Here is an 18,729-nt window from a genome sequence, read left to right as displayed (position 1 = left end):
AGAGTTAGAACCGAGTCGTCCCTATGCAGCATGCTCTGGTGAGACACTTTGAACCTAGTAGTGCTACATCAAACACTTAACATCTCAAAGACGTAGTCCAGACTGGTTACAAGTCTAGGAGAAGAGCACGATGCATCGAGTTGGACTCTCAAGGGAGATTTGGTGCGAGGGAATGGAAAAGCCTGAAAAATCATATCAGCTCAGGGAAACACAGGAATGCTGGCTTCCGAATGGTAGTACCGTGATGCTGAGGGGTCAATGCGCGACTTGTCGACATGTCATGGATGGGTGCTTAATCCGCACAGCCGTTTTGTAATTACAATAGTGCACGCATGCGCATAGGTAGCACAGTTTAACCAATTGATGATTTGATTTGATGCACTAAGGATGTGATGCAACACGCCCCACATGTTCTCCAAATTCAGCCTTTCAAAGGCATGTCCGAGAGGCGCATAGTTGACGAGTTCGACAAGTAACACTGCTAAGTCGATTACCTTGTGCTTGAAAACAGTACTTGTCGAAAATGAGTGATGAATGTAGGTTTTGGTGCGGTGCGGCAGTGGTGCGACGTTAGTGATGCGGCAAGTTGCGGCGGTGATGCGGCAAAATACCTGAGCCCAATAGATATGAAGTGGCTATGTATGTCAGAAATTTCCTAAAGTGGTTGCAATGATGTGATGTTGACACGCTGTTTGCGTGCCATTGAAATCAATTGAAATGCCTCCTGAAATGATAAGGTAATCTAGCAGCTGAGTTTCAATATATTGTAAGTCCTTTGTAACGTGCTTGGGCACATAGATCACTTGTTATCGGCGCCTGCAGCACATTCTTCACGTTCTTGCGCATTCCTTGCTCTATACCCCCACCTCAACTATCTTTGTATACAGCTGTACAATACTGTCAACTACATGGGTCCAGATCGCTCAAAGCACTGTAATTTATGTGACCAGGATATCAAGCCACGAGGATGGACCACCCACCGAAAATCTTGCGAGACGAAGGCAGCCAAAAGACAATGGGATCAGGTGATTGTAGATGCGATTCGGAAGGAGAAAGGTGCGTCTGTTATATCTTTGCCTTGATGTATTGTCGAAGCTGATGTTTAATTGTATCACAATACAGCGTCGGATTCGTCATTGAGACTCGACAAACCTCAATCAGCCATTCATATCCCTGTATCAGGTATGTAGTAGCATTTTATTTTTGTTTTGCTATCTACGGCACTCACAAACTCACAGTTGAAATGCAAAATCACGCAGACTTCCTCGATGTGGACTTCAGTCATGATGATCCAGTGATTGGTCCAGGTGAGTCGTCGACACTTAATTGTTTTCATTGATCTCACTAACACTTGGGCCGTGTACCCTATTCAATACAGGCCCTTCTGCACTCAAGGAACCAGAAGTCGAGGCCACAGTCCCCACCTTCAATCAAGATGACATCAAGATCGAGTATCATCCGAGTAGTGGCATCGAGGCCAAGGTATACAGCTTCGATAACTTTGAGCGTCGTGCTGCAGACTTCCTGGTCCCTCCACCTGATGGCCAACCTTGGAGTCCATTTAAATCTTGGCTCGAGTTTGAAATTGCCGAGATCATGCTCGAGGTCGGGTTCGACAATCAACAAACCGATCGTCTTATCAAGCTATGTCACCGCTGTGCTGTGGGGAAGGAGAAACTTACATTCAAAAACTACAAGGATATCCACAACATGTGGGAGGCTGCCTCGCATCGCATTACAAAGGTGGTAGTATATCCTTTCTCTAGTTCAAATGAGTCTGACATAGCATGAAGTATAGTTTACAAAGGAAGTGATCTCGGTCCCGTTCACTGGAGATGAGGAACTGCAGGAGTATGACGTGCATTACCGAGACCTTTGGGAGCTGGCTGCCGATATGCTTCGCAATCCCCGGCTCTTTCCTCACTTCACGTTTGATGCACACCGCCTCTCGAAGTTTGATGGTAACACTTTTGTTTCTTTCGTCGATGAGCCTTTCACTGCGCGAGATATCTGGGATGTACAAGTATGTGATAATACTTTGTAGTTTTTCATGTGCCTTATGTCATTATATTACTTTGTAGTCGCAACTCCCACTGGGTGCGAAGCCGCTGGCATATATACTGTACGTGGATAAGACGAAACTCTCCTCCTTCGGTACAGCAAAAGGTTATCCAGTCTACGCTCGTCTAGCAAACTTACCGACTGCAATTCGAAATGGGCAGCGGTGAAGGTGGCGGGTATGTTGTTGGATGGTTACCAATAGTGTGGTTTCCTTTAGTGACTCGCTGTTAGTGCTGCTGATGCAGTTTACATAGGTTAAGGTCGAAAAATTACACTCCAGAAAGCCCAGCTGGGTAGATTTCAAAAATACCGTCTGGCACAAGTCATTTGCCAGAATTATCTCTTCGTTAGCCTCAAAATCACAAACGGGGCAGTGGTTTGAATGCCTAGATGGTGTCAAGCGCTGGTTTTTTTCTCTGTATCCTCATTCTATCAGCTGATTTCGAAGAATAGTGAGTGTTGATTTCGTCGTTGTGGTCCGAATAATTTAATTGTATCATTACAAGATCTGTCATGTCGCTTACTCGAGGCATAATGAGTCTTTGGCCATGCCCCGTTTGTCTAGTCCCTCGAGATGACCTGTGGGATACTTCAAAATCATATCGTCGGCAACATCAAAAGACTCGCAAGCAGTTATAAATGCTGTGCATGCGAAAGAAACCTTTGAAGAAAGAGAGGAACTCCTGAAAGAACAAGCACTTCATTTAATCAATGTGAGCAAATATTTCTGCATGTCAGTATCAAAGATTGATTGTTTTAGAACACATTTTGGGCAGTAGCATTCACCTGCAGTGCATCGAGCATTGTCACATGACCGTTGTCACTTCAACCATGGTGGACTCTGGTCGCGCCATCTCTGGGTCGAGCTGCAGAAATATGTTGTAACTCTTGGAAGGGGAAAAGTATCGCAAGTTGACAATCAGGTTCGTTTTTTTGAATCTTTTCGAGTCATCCCTTATCTGATGCTCAATATTAATCTTATATGTATTAGATTCGAAAAATTTTCGCGCTGGCGAAATCTCAAGCACCCAAACCAGGTCATCGGCGTTACATTTACAGACAGCTCTGTCCACGAAGATATTTCTAAGGTTCGTAAACTCATGTGGTTACCCTGGCTACTAACATTTTCTCTTTCAGATGATCATTTATGCTACCCATGATGTCTTGACCGAGAATGATTCTCCACTTGGTTATTTTCTCTTACGGTGTGTATGCCTTTACCTCGAGATGGACATGTACGCTGCTCTGGAGGTTCACACAACCAATACAATCAAGGAGGGGAGACATACTGTCCAAGCGTTCACAGCACTCATGAAGGTATGTAAATTGTAGCTAGTTTGATGACCCTACCTTGACACATCAGCAGCAATACATGACACAAACCGCTGTAGAGACTCGCGTTTCTCCAGGCTCATATGGGCCAAATTCACGCTTTTTCACGACGCCCTCGATATCCATGCAACGCGCCTTCTAAATCCGAAACGCGCCTCAAATGCAACAAACGCGCTTTCGCACTAGCGCGTTTCTACCCATACACACTTTCGCATATCGAGTATCCACATTCCTGCAGTCGCGCATCCGTAATAATGTGCTGTGTCGCGTTTCGCATTTTGTCAGTGTTTCGTCTTAGTCGTGTTTCGTCGTGTTTCGTCTTCGTCATGTTTCGTCTTCATCGCGTTTCGTCGTGTTTCGTCTTTGTTGTGTTTCACGCTGTCGCGTTTTTCGCGTTGCGCCTCGCCTTCTCTCATCCTCGCATTGACGAACCCTCGCTACTGCCTGCTCGCACCTTCCTGGTTACGCACATATGCGCCTTGGCGCATACCAGCGTGTTTGAGCGCGTTACATCAGACTTCATCGCACTTCCCTAGGATCCATCGCCCGTCCTCCGCATGTCCTGTCCTAGTCCTCCAAGGTCCATCGGTGCGTGCTCTTTTCACTAGAACTCATATGGCGTCACACAGGCACTTGTACTTATCACTATGTTACATTATGGACCCTGACTTACCTCATCACCTACCTTAGTGCTCCCTACTCGGTTCCGAGGCCTGGGAACTCGCTTAGCATACTTACACGTCAGCATGTTCATTTTTCTGTTACTCACTTCCGCTCGACTACCATCAAAGTGCATAGTTCAAGTTTCTAGCAGAATACACTGGTTTTCCCTCTAATTGGCGCTTTGACACCTTGAAGTGTCTATTTCTACATCTATCAAAGTCCTGATTCTCCCATTTTTGATTGTCGCCTCTACTAGAAGCACTCCGCTGTGATCGCACGAAGAGTGCCTTGATATTGAAGTGCGCTTTTCCTCACTTTCCGCCTTATTAGCGCGTTTAGGCGCCTTTAGCTAGCGCTCTTCGCTTTTGGGTACATTACTTGCCTTAGTGTCCCATCCAGGCTTCGAGACTGAACTGCTGGTTATAGATCCCCCTCACCTTTCACTAGAGGAATCTTTCTCAGTCGCAATCCCCTTGGGACGACTTTCCACTCGTATCCAGAGGAGCACTTGAGAGCCCACTTCCCACTCTTCCCCCTAGCACGCAGCTATCATTCCTCGCCCTCACCGCTGATGACAATGTGAAGAATTGGAACTTTCCTGAAACTGCACATGGCGACACATATATTCGACGACATCGAGGCTAAAGGCGCCACGTGCAATTACAACACCAAACCATATGAGCAAATGCACAGGCCCTTGAAGGACTGGTACTTGAACCGGACAAACTTCAAAAACGTTGCGGAGCAGGTAATCATCAATTGTATTCGTGATTCCCTACTAACTATCCTGTGCATACTATCTACATAATCAGATCCTTCGCATCGACCACTGGATACTTGTAGCTGATGACATTGATCGTCGTATTTTGGACTTTGATGAATATTCGCAGCAGAAATCAGACGGCGACTCGGAGGATGACGATTCGTTAGATGACGATGAAAATACCGACATCGGTGTGGATAGTACTTTAGATCCATCACAACATGTGAGAATGGGATCAAGACAAGCTGTGCAGACTTTCTGTTCCATCGAGAATGCGCAAAGCACCCGTGTCGAATTCACTAACTTTCGCATCAAGCTGAATGCATTCTTAAACATCTTTCTACCCACCTGCAACATTCCACTGCCAAATGGAAGAAGAATCCACTTACAATCGGATGATACTGTACGTTTGTTCAATCCAGCCTAAGTTGTTACTCTACTGATTTGATTCATTTGAAACAGGTTACCGAGTATCAATTCTTACGCGTCAACTACGAATCCCTGGTAGACTGGAAACAGAATACCGACTATCTCCGGTGCAGCCCTCAGTTCTTCAACACGCCGCGTTATGACTGTGTCTTCATCCGGACACAGAATGGCGTCATCCTCGGATGTTTAGTCTTCCTTTTTCAATGCGCCATTGGGAATGGCTTATTTCCCCTCGCTCTCATCCACCCCTTTGATGCTCCGACAGGGCCACGACTTCGACAGGACAAGCAGCTTAACCTTTTCAGAGTTCGTGCACAACCATGCACAAAGGCCGAGTTCTTCTCAGTACAATCAATCATTTGTGGGGCACTCCTAGTACAGGATTCAGGTGGCAACCCCCTTGATTACCTCGTTGTCGACACTGTTGACACAGACATGTTTCTTCGTGTAAGGGAGATGCATCAGCAGGCAGGTCATCCAGTGCGCATCTGACCAATTCCGCTTTCAGGTAAGTCTTTCGTCTCTTTGACCTCGAGGTGCTCTGCTAATACATTCCTCAGTAATAGACTAGTCAAACTATGTTTCTATGTAGTACGCCATGATTTGAACATTTGTTTGCACTCATTTTTGCTAAGCTGCTCAGTCTATCTTCACGTCTTTGCTTCTACCACCCATCTCTGAATCACCCACCTCTCAAGCGCTTCAACGCCGACATTTGAAAACTAACCATGCACACTTCTCACACCAGATCAAGGCGCAAGCATGGCAATATCAACATCGAGGACGATGGACTGCCTCTGCATGTCTCACGGGCTGAAGACACCCAGTCTGAACACGGCCATGCGCCAAGTTGACGAGTGTTTGGCTCGACAGATGGCTTGGCCCGGTTACCCGAGATGGTGCAAGGAGGTCGAAAATCCTGTGTGCGCTATCGACTTTGTGTAGCGATCCAAGTTTGATCTTGTTCTGTGAGTTGCGAATCCAAATTATCGGTGGTTGCCTACCTCGCTCTCATCCGCATTCTCAACAACCCGACTCCTACATCCCTTTCGCATCACCACCACCAACAATAACCACACCCAAGGATGAACAGTCTTGGGAACATGGGCCCAGATAGCAAGCACATAGTGATTGGGATGGAGAAGGAGAGAGATAAGGAGCGGGAGAGAGTGCAGCACTGAAATGACAATGACAATGACCTGAATAAGTGCGTTGTGTTTGATATTGTGCTATCTCTCGCGTTCTCATATTGTTTTGTTCACAACTGGCAGAGACGGGAGTTCCATCCCTTACCTGCCAACCCTGCCCACACCTCCCTTGTTGAACCGAAAATGGTACCACCCTCCAGATCACCATCACCTGTGGGGATGCGATTGCCCTCTCACTCTCCTGAATCTTACTACTCTCATATGTCTTCACAAGGTCGTTCACACTCGTCCTTATTCCCAAGATCACAACAACATAGTTATAGTCCTGACAGTTCACCAACTGCAACTTCAATCAATGATATATCACTCCTCCAGCTAAGGTTCCGCGAACGTCTACAAAACATCATCTAGGCGATTCTCCCATCAGCTACCATCCATTATCCGCTGGGCTGCTGCGCCACCCCTACCCCCCCACCCTCCTAGCATTATCGTCACCAAGAATGACACCATGTCCGATTCTTCCCGAAGAGCAGGTATGTCTGAATCGCTCTCATCAATCATCCATGCTGACTCCAGAATCCAGATTCAGACACCACGTCCGATTTTTCCCCAAGAGCAGGTATGTCGCTCTTGTCTCTTATTTATTGTATCTCTGAATCTAACTCCAGATTCAGACACCATGTCCGATTTTTCCCGAAGAGCAGGTATGTCGCTCTTGTCTCTCATTTACTGTATCTCTGAATCTAGCTCCAGATTCAGACACCACGTCCGATTTTTCCTGAAGAGCAGGTATGTTGCTATCGTCTCTCATCCACCATATCTTTACCTCCACTGCCACTGGTCCTCCAGACACCATGTCCAATTCTTCCCAAAGAGCAGGTATGTCACTCGGCTATTGAGTCACTCTATTAAACTCAACTTAAACTCGAATCTGATCATGCGCAGCAGACACATGTTCTATTACTCAAGTCTAAGCGTCTGTTACGAGTTTTGCACCACATTGGTGCGCAATTGACTAATCTCTTGCACTGACATGTAAAACTGCATGTAGCAATTTTACGTCTGACCGCCAAGGTACTGGGCAGTGCAGGCACTTAATAATGCGTGGTACTAGGTGAGTAATTTCTGTCGTCTCCTGCCCTTCAAACAAAATCTCAATTGGTATCCCCAAAACAGCTTCGTCAAAACCGTCATGTCACATGTTTCGTGGCCCAGCGCAGCAGATTCTTCTGAATCTGATAGCGAATGGGATGGTCAGAACACTGCTGATGCTGATCATATCTCTATCCCAGGTCCTGGTGCATCTAAAGGAGAACTCCTCGAGGTAAGATGTATGCGCAGTTCTGAGCATTTCCTGACTTGCATATCCACTCAGACACTCAAAATGCTGCAAGTTCAAATGCAAAAGCTTCAAGAAGAGAATAGGACAATAAAAGAGGAAAACAAGACTTTGCACGCAGGGAAACCCAAGCGAAAACGGTGCGCGAATGCTCACGATGAGCTCAGCGTTCATGAGGAGACCATCTCTATCTATGCTCGCAAGTATGGCATGATGATTGAGATGTTTCCCAGTAGCGACCTCCTCAATAAGCGCCTTCCAGACTCGCCAACTCCATTTGACAGCACTGACCATATGCGACTGCATCTACTCAAGAGTCAGCATTTCTGGACGAGCCCTACCGTCACTTCCCCGAGTCGTTACACAAAGTGATGGAAAGTTCTTACTTTAGCGATCTCGTAAGTGAACTCTCATTCCTGGACTTCTGCGTGATATAATATGATTATTGTAGGTGTTGAAATCCATCCCAGATGCTCATGCTAACGAGATCAAGAAACTTCGGGGTGTTGCTGGCGACATTTTTGACCTCCCTTCAAAATACTTCAGCAACACTAGCTACGACAGAGCTAATGTCCCTGAAATCCAATGACTCCTCGGGGTCACGTCTTCAACAAACCTAGCGTACAAAACATTCCCTCCAGTGCTATTCCCAGAGTTGAAAGAAGACCGATCACTCAAGACTGTCTTCGGAAACTGGCTTCTGTTGGCACGAGTAAGTCTAGTGGTGCTCTCTGATTTGGCTGTCTGTCTCACCAGGAACATCCTCAGATTCTGAAAGCTTCATTGTGTGGTATCACATCCCTCCATCACGCTTCCAGTGGCGGAGGCGCACATACCAACTCCATGAAATGGAGCGTTCGGCAAGTCACACCGGGTTGCATCGCTTGGGCCGCAGTTCTTGTAAGCTACACATATCATCTAAGTTCAATTGGCAGTCACGCTCACGCACTGCTGCAGGCTATATTCTTACTGTCTCCTGACACTGAATTCTCGAGCACGGGCATTGGCAAGAGGTCAACGATTAGCTACAAGGATTTATTTTTCACATATAAGAAAGTTCTAGTGACCAAGTGGAAGATGAAGCGCATTGTACAGATTGTAACTAACATCAACCACTACATCTTCAAAGCTGCGCGACCTTCGGCCTTGGATTCTGCTGTACATGAAGATTTCACAAACGCCATTGATCGCACACTCGCAGCGCTTGACATGGAAAGTTCGGACGATGGAACAGAAACTGCGGCAGACGTAACAGATCCAGGAACTCCCACAGCCGCTGCCTTGGAGAGACATGTCAATGCTCTGCCATCTGAATCAATCTCGCAGCCTATCCTCTCCACACAGCGGCGGCACACTACAGAAGCTCCCATTGTCGACAATGTAGCCACCAACAACGGCACTGCTGCAGATTTGGAGGATGCTGCTGCTGCAACACCTCAGGCTGATGAGGTGGGAGCTGCAGTCATCAGCTCATCAGGCGAGGTACTCCAGGAGGCGGCAGATGATCTGAGCAGTACTAGAGGGAGGTCCAAGAAGTCGAAAAGAGGGAGGAAGGTGACCACGCTGGCGATGGCTACTGATTGTACCACTCGGCAGGCTCACAAACAGTCTTGAGAATGGATCCTACACCTACTCATTGTATTAGCCCATCGGTTTACTTTGCTGTACTTACTTGGACTCTGAATCACACTGTAACATTAGATTATGCAACTCCTTTGAATTGACAGAGTTATCGGTCCAGGATTCAGAATCTTACAGTGATATTAGGACATGTGCAGTGCTGGATATTAGGCAGGAGATGTTTCAATGATGTCAACGTGTGTGGTGACCCAGAATCAGGTGGAAAGACATTGCGGTTCATAGTCGCGTTGCTCGTCATCGATCCAGGTGTCGTGGGTGGTCCAGGCATACATGTAATATTAGTCCAGCGCCCATCATCAGCTGCTGCGGAATCAGCGGGAGTGCAAAGTATTGCTATTACATAATAACTCGATGTAAACAAGGTCAAATATCATTTCAACTTGTGGCTTAGCATTTACATTGACTTTCTTTCTTTTCAACCTCGTCTTATGCGCTGTAAGTCAGCCGCTTTGACATATCTGAATCTCCCATCTCTCTTTCGTGAGCCTGCGGCCTGGACCAGTCAAAATCCTCCTCCATCCAAATGGAGCCCTGCAGTCGCTGTGCTATTAGTTCTGTCAATGGTGCGTGCCTTCTCTTTTTCATTTCCTTAAAGTCCTCCCTTTCCGTCACACACACTTTTGTTTCCATTTTCATCATTCCATTTGTATTAGTTTTTTCGTTTCAAAGTGCTATGCTTAGACTAACTGTTATCTTCCCAGCTGTCTTTGACACATTGTCTCCTTCCACCCGGCCCTCTAATCCACCCTCACATCACCCCAGCAACCCTCTGTCCCTCCTCCCCATCAACCCGGACCAGCAGGCAGTTTACCGCGATGGCAGGAACCCCACCTTTTGGTGTTCTATTGGGGTACTTTACTTCCAAATCAACCAATTCCGTGACGCCCTTGATGCATACTCCCGTTGAGGGCGAGGAATGATAGCTGCGTGCTAGGGGGAAGAGTGGGAAGTGGGCTCTCAAGTGCTCCTCTGGATACGAGTGGAAAGTCGTCCCAAGGGGATTGCTACTGAGAAAGATTCCTCTAGTGAATGGTGAGGGGGATCTATAACCAGTGGTTCAGTCTCGAAGTCTGAATGGGACACTGAGGCAAATAATGCACCCAAAAGCGAAGTGCGCTAGCTAAAGGCGCCTAAACGCGCTAATAAGGCGGAAAGTGCAGAAAAGCGCGCTTCAATGTCAAAGCACACTTCGTGCGATCACAATGGAGTGCTTCGAGTAAAGATGACAATCAAATGGGGAATCAGGACTTTGATAGATGTAGAAATAGACACTTAAAGGTGTCAAAGCGCCAATAGGAAGGAAAACCGGTGTATTCAGATAGAAACTCGAGCTATACACTTTGATGGTAGTGGAGCAGAACTAAGTGACCGGAAAACAAACATGGTGACATGTAGGTATGCTAAGCGAGTTCCCACGGCTCGGAGCTGAATAGGAAGTACTAAGGTAAATGGTGAGGTAAGTCAGGGTCCATAACGAGATATGATGATAAGTACTAGTGCCTGCGTGACGGAGTATGAGTTCTGAAGAAGGGAAAATGCACCAATGGACCTTGGAGGACTAGGACAGGACATGCAGAGGACAGGCGACGGATCCTAAGGAAATGCGACGAAGTGCACCGTAATGCGCTCGAACGCACTTGAACGCGCTGGTACGCACCAAAGTGCGCGTTGCACGGAAGTCGCATTAGAAGCGCGTTGTAAGGATATCGAGTGCGTCGTGAGAAAGCTGTGAATTTGGCCCATATGAGCCTGGAGAAATGTGAATCTCTACACCGTGCCATCCGCATCAACCACTGGTGGTCAGGTCCTCAGGATGTGCACCCAACCGCATATGCCAGCACCGTGGTTCCTCCCCCAGGACTCACCGGTCCTCCTCTTCTGCTGCAATTGACGTCCACTCATCCCCCAATCTTCCGGCCTCAGTCAAGTGGCCCGCCTAGTGGCGACAACCTTCACTTGCCCCCTCCTGCACCTGCTCCTGCATCTAGATCATCACCTGGTCCGTTCCGAGGTGGTCCTCCACCACCTGTAGTGCTGGATGAGAGTCATCACATGCCTTCACATACACCTCTCGCACTTATGGACGTTGATCGTCCACCCATACTCGTGACTCTGGTCCTCCTCTCCTGCTACAATCGACGTCCACTCGTCCCCCAATCTTCCGGCCTCAGTCAAGCAGCTCGAATATGGCCATACCCTTTCCGACTACAACATTCAGACCACCCTCGTCTCCCCCCTTGCCAATGGTGTCGCTCATCTTCTAGTAATGCAGCTGATGCTGACCCCCATGACCTCCAAACCCCGATACCGGGTAACCGTTTCCTGGTCTCCCTCCCTGGTGGTAAGTCGTTTTTTTAGCTCCTCGATATCCTTCTGGTTCTGATTGTCGGTATAGCCAGGAATATATTGCTATCGATATTATTGCCATGGCCGTATTTACAAGACCTAATCATTATAGATAAAAATTTGTACCATAGGCTTGCAATCTAATAGAAAAATTTCAATGCTCTGATCATGATTGTTGTGTGTCGCAATGCCTGACAAATGAGCTTGAAAATGATGCTTGCAACAGCCATTTAAATGGGACGGGATTGGAGGTTTGAAAGATTAATTCCATTTAAATAAATCTACAATTGCATTCCAATTCCGTCACAATTCCGTTGCAATTTGGTTGCAATCACCCTGAAATCACGACTCTATCATAGCAACCTATTTAAAGACACTCGCTGCATTTGAAAGTTGAAATCGGTTGCAAGCCGTTGAAATACAAATAAGGAAGTTCTGACAATTACTAGATACGGAGTTGTTTATAACGGTACAAAATGTAACTTAGCTAAGACTGTCGTCCCTTAACTGTTACGCCAATAGGCAGTGATACTGAAATTTGAAAGCTTATGCATTATGTTTGTGTATCGCGGACAGTATTTATGTAGATTATGGGAACTCTAATAAGCCGGCGTGCTTACACAAAATTGTAGCGGCGCGAGCAAGGAGCACCAATCCCCGACTCGGCCGACACAGAATTGTAATCAGTTTCTATCTATAAATCCTATTGTCTCATTGTCCTATTCGTTTTTCATAAACGTTTGAACCATTGCATCATTCGTTCTGATTTACAAGCAAGTTATCATGTTTCTGCTGGAATTATTGCATTCTGGGCACTACATCCAGATGATCCACGGCATTCATGTACAGGAAACAGGTGCATATCTGATTCTCACCGGTTTACTGATGCGATCGCCATCGACCTGTTCAGAACTCCTACTAATAGTAGTGTACCATCTCCTCCATCTTCCTCCCTGGTAACGTTTCTGGATCCCTTCGGCAAGTGACTCATGTCAGTCACAAACGACAACCACCCTGGAATGCAGTCGCCAAGGACTTGGTTTGGTATGCTATTATCACGTTAATTGGTGTTGCATGCCATACCAACAGCTACATTTACAGTGTCCTGGAAGTCTCACTCGAAAAAGCTCTCAGGAAATGCACTCGATGGATCACCTTCTGCTGGCACATGTTACATGCTGTATGCCATACTGGTCGTGATACACGTCGTCCTTGTTATCTTTTATATCTTCCATTTGGAACATCGTGTGACCCTCCCATTCACATCAATGAACACCGATTTTTGGCCTGTGGTACTGAGTGCTTCACTGCAGGCATTTTACACGGTACGTGACCTCCTTTAGTTGATAGGCATACCAATCAAAAGACCTCATCTAGATTTACACGGCTGTTCTACTCTTCCTCACCCAACAGCTTGCGATGTCAAGAACGCTAGTACGCCGTCAGAAGCTGACTGCTATTCACGATATCTCTGGTGCATGGACGGGGCTCGGCTCTGCACTCAGTAGCGTCTGGCAACAAATTGACATCCCTGCCTCATGGTGGATTACTTCTGCTGTGACAGTCTACTTTGCAAGCATTTCCGTGCTACACGTCACCTCTTCCACTCTCCTACAATTACAAACGTTCAATACTTCTATATCGACTTCCGTGCCAACAACACTAGCATGGCTAAACAACCTACCAGATGCCTCTGCCAGAGTAAGCGGCCAGACCGTATATGGCGTGAATTGGGCAGCCATTACTGCATCCTTACTGGTTCTCAATCAATTGCCTGGAGTGGTCTCTGCTGGATTATCCAACACTACAATCTATGACACCCCAAAAACAAATGCTATATTAGGAAACGCAATTGTGAATGCAACAACGATAACCTCGCGTTGTGGACTACCTCCCAATATATCGTATTCTATGGGCCCAGGTTACTATCCGATAATCAAGGGAAATTCTTCGGTTGGCAATGTAATTTTTATCTATCTTGACTTAAACCCACCCTGTATGTCATCATAGTTTTGAATGGTTTTCTGCGTGTTTAGAAATGTTCATAGGGTCAGACCAAATACAAGTAATTAACCCCATGATCTCTTCTAGTGGAGAATCTACTAGCGAGGTGAGGCTTCTCCGAAATCATCTATGGGCGCCGTAAATACTCTCTGACAATTATCTCACAGCAGATCTCGGATATTAGAGCAAACCAGACTGGCGTCTTCCTTATGGTCTCTACACTATTAGACATCGATCCCTCAGTGCAAGAGACGTTCGCTGTGCCGGTGCCTTGGAAATTGGGGAATTCTTGTGCGTCGGCTTGTTTGTAATACTTCCATGATAACACAGATATTTTGCAGCAGGGGTCCTTGAAGTCTATTTTATACAATGCTCGCTGTCGACTCACGTGAGCACAGATGCGGTGCTTGACATGCAAACCAACAGTCTGCAGAACTGGAATCCCGTGTCTGCCTCGCAATCATCCGGGCAGTGGGAGATTATGCAATGGATATCTAATGTTTGGCAATCCACGGTGCGTCAAAGCTCATTTTGAGGTCTCGAGACAGTTTGATGATGTACTGCATACCTAAGATTGGTGATCTGGCTCTGGTTTCATCGGTCAGTAGTGGGTATTCATTTTGGGTTGGAGGGTCCGGGTCCAAACCCTCGATGGCTGATGAGTTAAAACCTTGCCTTCACTCCTATGCTGCAATGTCTTACTCCTGGTTCAATTTTATAGGTACATCATGTCATTGGTAGGCTTAAATCTCGCCGACGAGTATATAAACGCCTCGCTGTTGGGTCTTCCCGTTTCTACTTTCGTTTTGAGACCGGATCAACTCGAAGCTGCTATTGCGCGAGTAGCCGCACAACTCATCTGGATAAGTAAGTGGATGTGGCTTTCTCAAGCATTGTCTTATGCTTATGCCGTGCCGCATGTTTAGCGGGGAATTTAGGCTCGTCCAATGGAGGCATTCAACCTGGGAACGGAACGGCCTATATCAACGAAGAGATAATTCGCCTACGCCTCAATGTCAGTATGAACTACACAGAACCTCCTTCCATTTGACTGATGAACCGTGTGACAGATTAATATCATTCCTGTGAGTCCGCGATGGTATCTACGCTATGGCAATTTATTGAAGATGAGTCACTTCAGCTGTCATTCGCGATATCTGCATCGGCGATTATGATGGCATTGGCTCTATCCATGACAAGAGCATGCAACGTATCCAGCAATAGTCAGGCTGCCATCCAGAGTACGGGTACATTGCAACTCTTATGGCTGGGTCATCAATCAGCCTCTGTCAATGAAGTTCTGGAGAATGTGAAGCATCCGACGGAGGCTAACCTGCGCCGTGCAGGCATGGTTGACGTTTGTTTTGCAAAGACGATATCCGACGAAGAAAAGTTGGAGGGATCCACTGATAGCCTCGCTGGTCAAGTTGACCACGATCGTGACGATGTGATGTGAAACTGGGATTAGCGATATAGGCTATGGTGACTTGGACAGTTTAAATTTAGCAAGTATGTGTTGAGGCACGTTTTGCGAACGATGAGAGAAACGGATAGGATGTAATCCATAAATTATTTGATTCACAAAATAAATCATTGAGTGATTTGTGCAAAAACCCGCAAGGCTCTGGCACTCGAAAACACGTCAAATTTCCAACCACGCAGTACCTTGATGGGCAGCCTGCAGCTGACGGCCCGTCACACGTGTTCGCCTTGAGATTGAAGAAATGGAAGTCAAACCGGAGTACACCCTTGGCAGTCGTAATTGGATTCCCTCTCTTGGTCCGAATCTTCAACTTCCACAAAATGAACTCTAAGAGAGAGAAGCCCATTCACTCTGATCGCGGGTCCTACCGCTGGAGCAATAGAAGCATAAGTGAGATGATGTTCCACTACCAGAGGCATTGCTCATCTTCAGAAGATAGATTCGTGACGTACCCCACTGAATTCGTGAAGACCCGGTCACAGTTTGGTGGGCAGGTGGGGGGTTATTTTCTTCCGTTATGATGACTGACTGGTGTGTTACCTCTTTTCGCTAGCGAGAGTCACCTGTGATTATTATCCGTTCGACTTTACGCGAAAAGGGGGTAACGGACCTGTATTCGGGATGTTCGGCACTCGTGATAGGCAATTCAGTCAAGGCTGGTGTTCGATTCATGAGCTATGACCACTTCAAGAGTATACTGGCAGACGCAGAGGTAATTTTAGTCTGTTACCGGAAAGAAGGAATTGGCTGAGAATGTTTGAAGGGCAATGTCAGTGCACCTAGAAGTTTGCTTGGTATGTAGCTCACAGCGCTCCAGTTCTCAAAGTATTGAGATACGGTGTATCTTATCGGAAACTACGTCCTCGGTTGCCGTATAATCCACGTACTAGTGCTCATGTATTGTACACAGATTTTTCGACATTGAAACAAGGGTAGCAAGGAGGTAGAACGCAGAAGTTGTTATCTCGGCTCCCTTGAAAATGAATGAGCCATGTGTCAAGGTGCCGGAATAAAGAACGTACAGAACTAGTGCATCAACCTTACCATGCTTAAATCAGTGAATCTCCGTGATAAGGATGAGAACAGCGTGTTCCCATTTGATCGTCGAATCAATCAGACGTCGACACTGATCTTGACCAAGGAATATATGCAAACATAAGGAAAACAATGTACGATGATGACGTCTCAGTAGACGAGATGCGAATTGCCATGTTGGGCGCTTACTCTGCACAGCCAGTCCTGAAGCTGTAGAGCGAACACGAGGCAAGGAAGACACACGTGCAGAAGACTTTAACAACCTCCCTCCTGACCTGAATCTCCATCGAACGAAACGCTCACTCCGTCGCAGCTTTGATTTCGCATTCGCATTTTTGTGTGCGAGTCGGGTTCTGAGTAAGTGATGGACTCTATGGGATTTGGTGGCAAAAGCTGAAATATCACCAACCGATTAAGTGAATCCTGAAACCAAAATGATGCCGCATCTAGCCCCTGCGAAGCACAAGCACTCAGTGACAATGCCTCACCGAAAGATAGCAGTAAAGAGCGGCATCCGCAAGATCCTAAGCCTTCCCAGTGGACAGCGGATTATTATCTATTCATGGGATGGCTCATTTCGAGTCTTTGACTTGGAGGGGGGCATCCAGGTTGGGGAGGAATGGGAGGACAAAGATCTAAGTGAGTACGCCATAGCATTGTCGCCAGATGGTAAGACAGTAGCAACCGGGAGTGAGGATGGCGCAGTGAAACTGTGGAACGTCGACACGGGCAAGGTCATAAAAACATTGATGGAGCCCACAAATAATGTGGAGTCTGTGTGCTGGAGTCCAGATGGAGGGCGAGTGGTAAGCGGATCTGGGGATGCATATGGAGCAATAGAGTCATTCAGAGTATGGGATGTCAAGAGCGGAGAAACTATCCTTGGACCAATCGAGACAGGGATATACGTGAAGGCGGTTTGCTATTCACCCGATGGCAAGATGATTGCCACGAGCGGAGTCGGACTGAAAATCTGGGATGCCAACTCAGGCGAATTGCTCAAAACTCTCGATTGCGGTGAATATTGGTGCCTGACATGGACCTCGGATGGAAAAACACTTTTGGCTGGTGAATGCAAGATCGACACAGCCACATGGACTGTTCTTGATGTGCGCGAAAACACCGCTGAGACCATTTTACTATCTCCCAATGAGCGCATCTTCGCAACCGCACCATACTTTGACAAGACAGTGCAACTATGGAACTTCGGAACCAATCAACCCATCGGAACACCACTTCACCATGAAGGCTACGTGAACTCCGCGACCTTTTCTGCCGCTGGAAAGTTTCTCATCACTGGTTGCCACGACCACTTATACATATGGGACGTTTCCGCTATCGTCGACGAAGCTGGCGTTCCATCAGATATCGTAAGCTTATATTCGTTTCATTTTTGATGACACTGACAATAGATCTGCTCCCCCAGATTGATACTCCACCACGACCGGCCCCAAAGATGAAATGTGCTCCTCGAATACCTCCAGGATTTTTCGACGATGCACTGCGAGAGGCTAATGTATGTGATCTCCTTCTATTATTCGATACTTTGACAAATATGTCGTCAGTTGCGTACTCGTCTATCCCAATCCCATGGGCCGCATAACCGTCCCACTCCAGCACCACGTCAACGCACCCTCAGTCCTTTTTCCTCCTTTTGGCACCGCTCCAAGTCACATGGAGCAACTGAGCACGACACCCAATCCCGATCACGACCTTTTAGCTGGACTCGAAACCTAGCATTCGGCATACTACGCAGACGAGATGGATCGGACATTGAGTTGCGAGAGGTCGAGGTCCCGTGCACAGCGGGAAAGCCTGTGCGTTTTTTTTGCTCTTTTACGGTTCTTCTTTATCACTGACTCCTCTTTGCGCAGAGATACTATCACGCCAGAAAGAAGAAGCCAGCTGCCAGCTCATCTCGAGCCACCAATGCTCATACCACGCAACAACCCAGCGGAGCAGCACAGAGCACATCACCATCATCACAGCAATCACCTTCCACTACCGCTGCTTCGACATTTCCCGCAGTCACTAGTGCCGCAGGGACAACGGGAACACGCTCGCATCCTTATATCCCTGTTGCTGGATGGCGCGTTCGTTTTGTGGGATGGTTGTGTTGCATGCCTATTCAGAGCACAAGCGGTGAACATCAGTGACGCAGTCCCAACTACCGCATTGGCTACTAGAACGACGCCGCAACGCAATATCACTGTAATACAGGACACGTTCCTTGTTCCTTATTGTCATTTTCTATCGTTACTACGCGACCTGGCGCGATTCAATGGACAACTATTACAATATGACTCCTTTGTTACCTGCAGACTCTCTCCCCCATACACTCCAAGAATCTCAATTGTCGCATTCAGATCGCTCTGGATCTGCTGCTTGAGGATGCCAAGACAGACAACCAGTGCATGAACAAAGGGTTTTCCATACCGCCTTATTCGCCACGGGCCTCCTCGCGCCTCCGCCGGACTACGTCCCC

At 47.1% G+C, this 18,729-nt stretch overlaps 6 protein-coding genes across 6 annotated transcripts; all 6 read left to right on the top strand.

Annotated features, from left to right (window-relative positions):
* Positions 1-781: 781 nt before the first annotated feature.
* DFJ58DRAFT_906340 (uncharacterized protein) lies at positions 782-5,740 on the top strand (the record flags this gene model as incomplete). The annotated part of the gene is made up of 16 exons (XM_041395004.1): positions 782-1,056; positions 1,123-1,182; positions 1,239-1,307; positions 1,379-1,743; positions 1,799-2,023; positions 2,082-2,184; positions 2,231-2,262; positions 2,316-2,479; positions 2,568-2,665; positions 2,719-2,798; positions 2,841-2,984; positions 3,087-3,149; positions 3,199-3,389; positions 4,642-4,804; positions 4,869-5,222; positions 5,282-5,740. The coding sequence occupies exons 1-16, from the start codon at positions 909-911 to the stop codon at positions 5,738-5,740; spliced, it is 2,718 nt and encodes a 905-aa protein (XP_041243614.1). The 5' UTR covers positions 782-908.
* A 1,156-nt stretch (positions 5,741-6,896) lies between these two features.
* On the top strand, positions 6,897-7,494 carry DFJ58DRAFT_728286 (uncharacterized protein; the record flags this gene model as incomplete). Its single annotated transcript, XM_041385574.1, has 7 exons — positions 6,897-6,929; positions 6,980-7,015; positions 7,065-7,100; positions 7,150-7,185; positions 7,246-7,275; positions 7,345-7,399; positions 7,448-7,494. The coding sequence occupies 7 exons, from the start codon at positions 6,897-6,899 to the stop codon at positions 7,492-7,494; spliced, it is 273 nt and encodes a 90-aa protein (XP_041243613.1).
* Positions 7,495-8,366: 872 nt separating this feature from the next.
* On the top strand, positions 8,367-9,349 carry DFJ58DRAFT_660941 (uncharacterized protein; the record flags this gene model as incomplete). The annotated part of the gene is made up of 3 exons (XM_041382179.1): positions 8,367-8,447; positions 8,504-8,635; positions 8,693-9,349. Coding segments are annotated over 3 exons (870 nt in total), but the record flags the coding sequence as incomplete, so codon positions are not given.
* Positions 9,350-11,119: 1,770 nt separating this feature from the next.
* DFJ58DRAFT_841703 (uncharacterized protein) lies at positions 11,120-11,987 on the top strand (the record flags this gene model as incomplete). Its single annotated transcript, XM_041392744.1, has 4 exons — positions 11,120-11,375; positions 11,548-11,717; positions 11,870-11,899; positions 11,949-11,987. The coding sequence occupies 4 exons, from the start codon at positions 11,120-11,122 to the stop codon at positions 11,985-11,987; spliced, it is 495 nt and encodes a 164-aa protein (XP_041243611.1).
* Positions 11,988-12,401: 414 nt separating this feature from the next.
* Positions 12,402-15,317, top strand: DFJ58DRAFT_745965 (uncharacterized protein). The gene is made up of 11 exons (XM_041387424.1): positions 12,402-12,766; positions 12,824-13,047; positions 13,100-13,718; positions 13,771-13,832; positions 13,894-14,017; positions 14,068-14,240; positions 14,300-14,388; positions 14,448-14,593; positions 14,653-14,741; positions 14,797-14,811; positions 14,868-15,317. The coding sequence occupies exons 1-11, from the start codon at positions 12,712-12,714 to the stop codon at positions 15,180-15,182; spliced, it is 1,911 nt and encodes a 636-aa protein (XP_041243610.1). The 5' UTR covers positions 12,402-12,711; the 3' UTR covers positions 15,183-15,317.
* Positions 15,318-17,551: 2,234 nt separating this feature from the next.
* On the top strand, positions 17,552-18,695 carry DFJ58DRAFT_789872 (uncharacterized protein; the record flags this gene model as incomplete). Its single annotated transcript, XM_041390242.1, has 4 exons — positions 17,552-17,614; positions 17,671-17,760; positions 17,810-18,061; positions 18,119-18,695. Coding segments are annotated over 4 exons (677 nt in total), but the record flags the coding sequence as incomplete, so codon positions are not given.
* Positions 18,696-18,729: the final 34 nt, after the last annotated feature.

Source organism: Suillus subalutaceus, assembly GCF_016647625.1.
Source record: "Suillus subalutaceus strain FC151 chromosome Unknown DFJ58scaffold_57, whole genome shotgun sequence".
NCBI classification, from domain to species: Eukaryota; Fungi; Basidiomycota; class Agaricomycetes; order Boletales; family Suillaceae; genus Suillus; species Suillus subalutaceus.
This window is presented reverse-complemented; position numbering and strand designations above follow the sequence as displayed.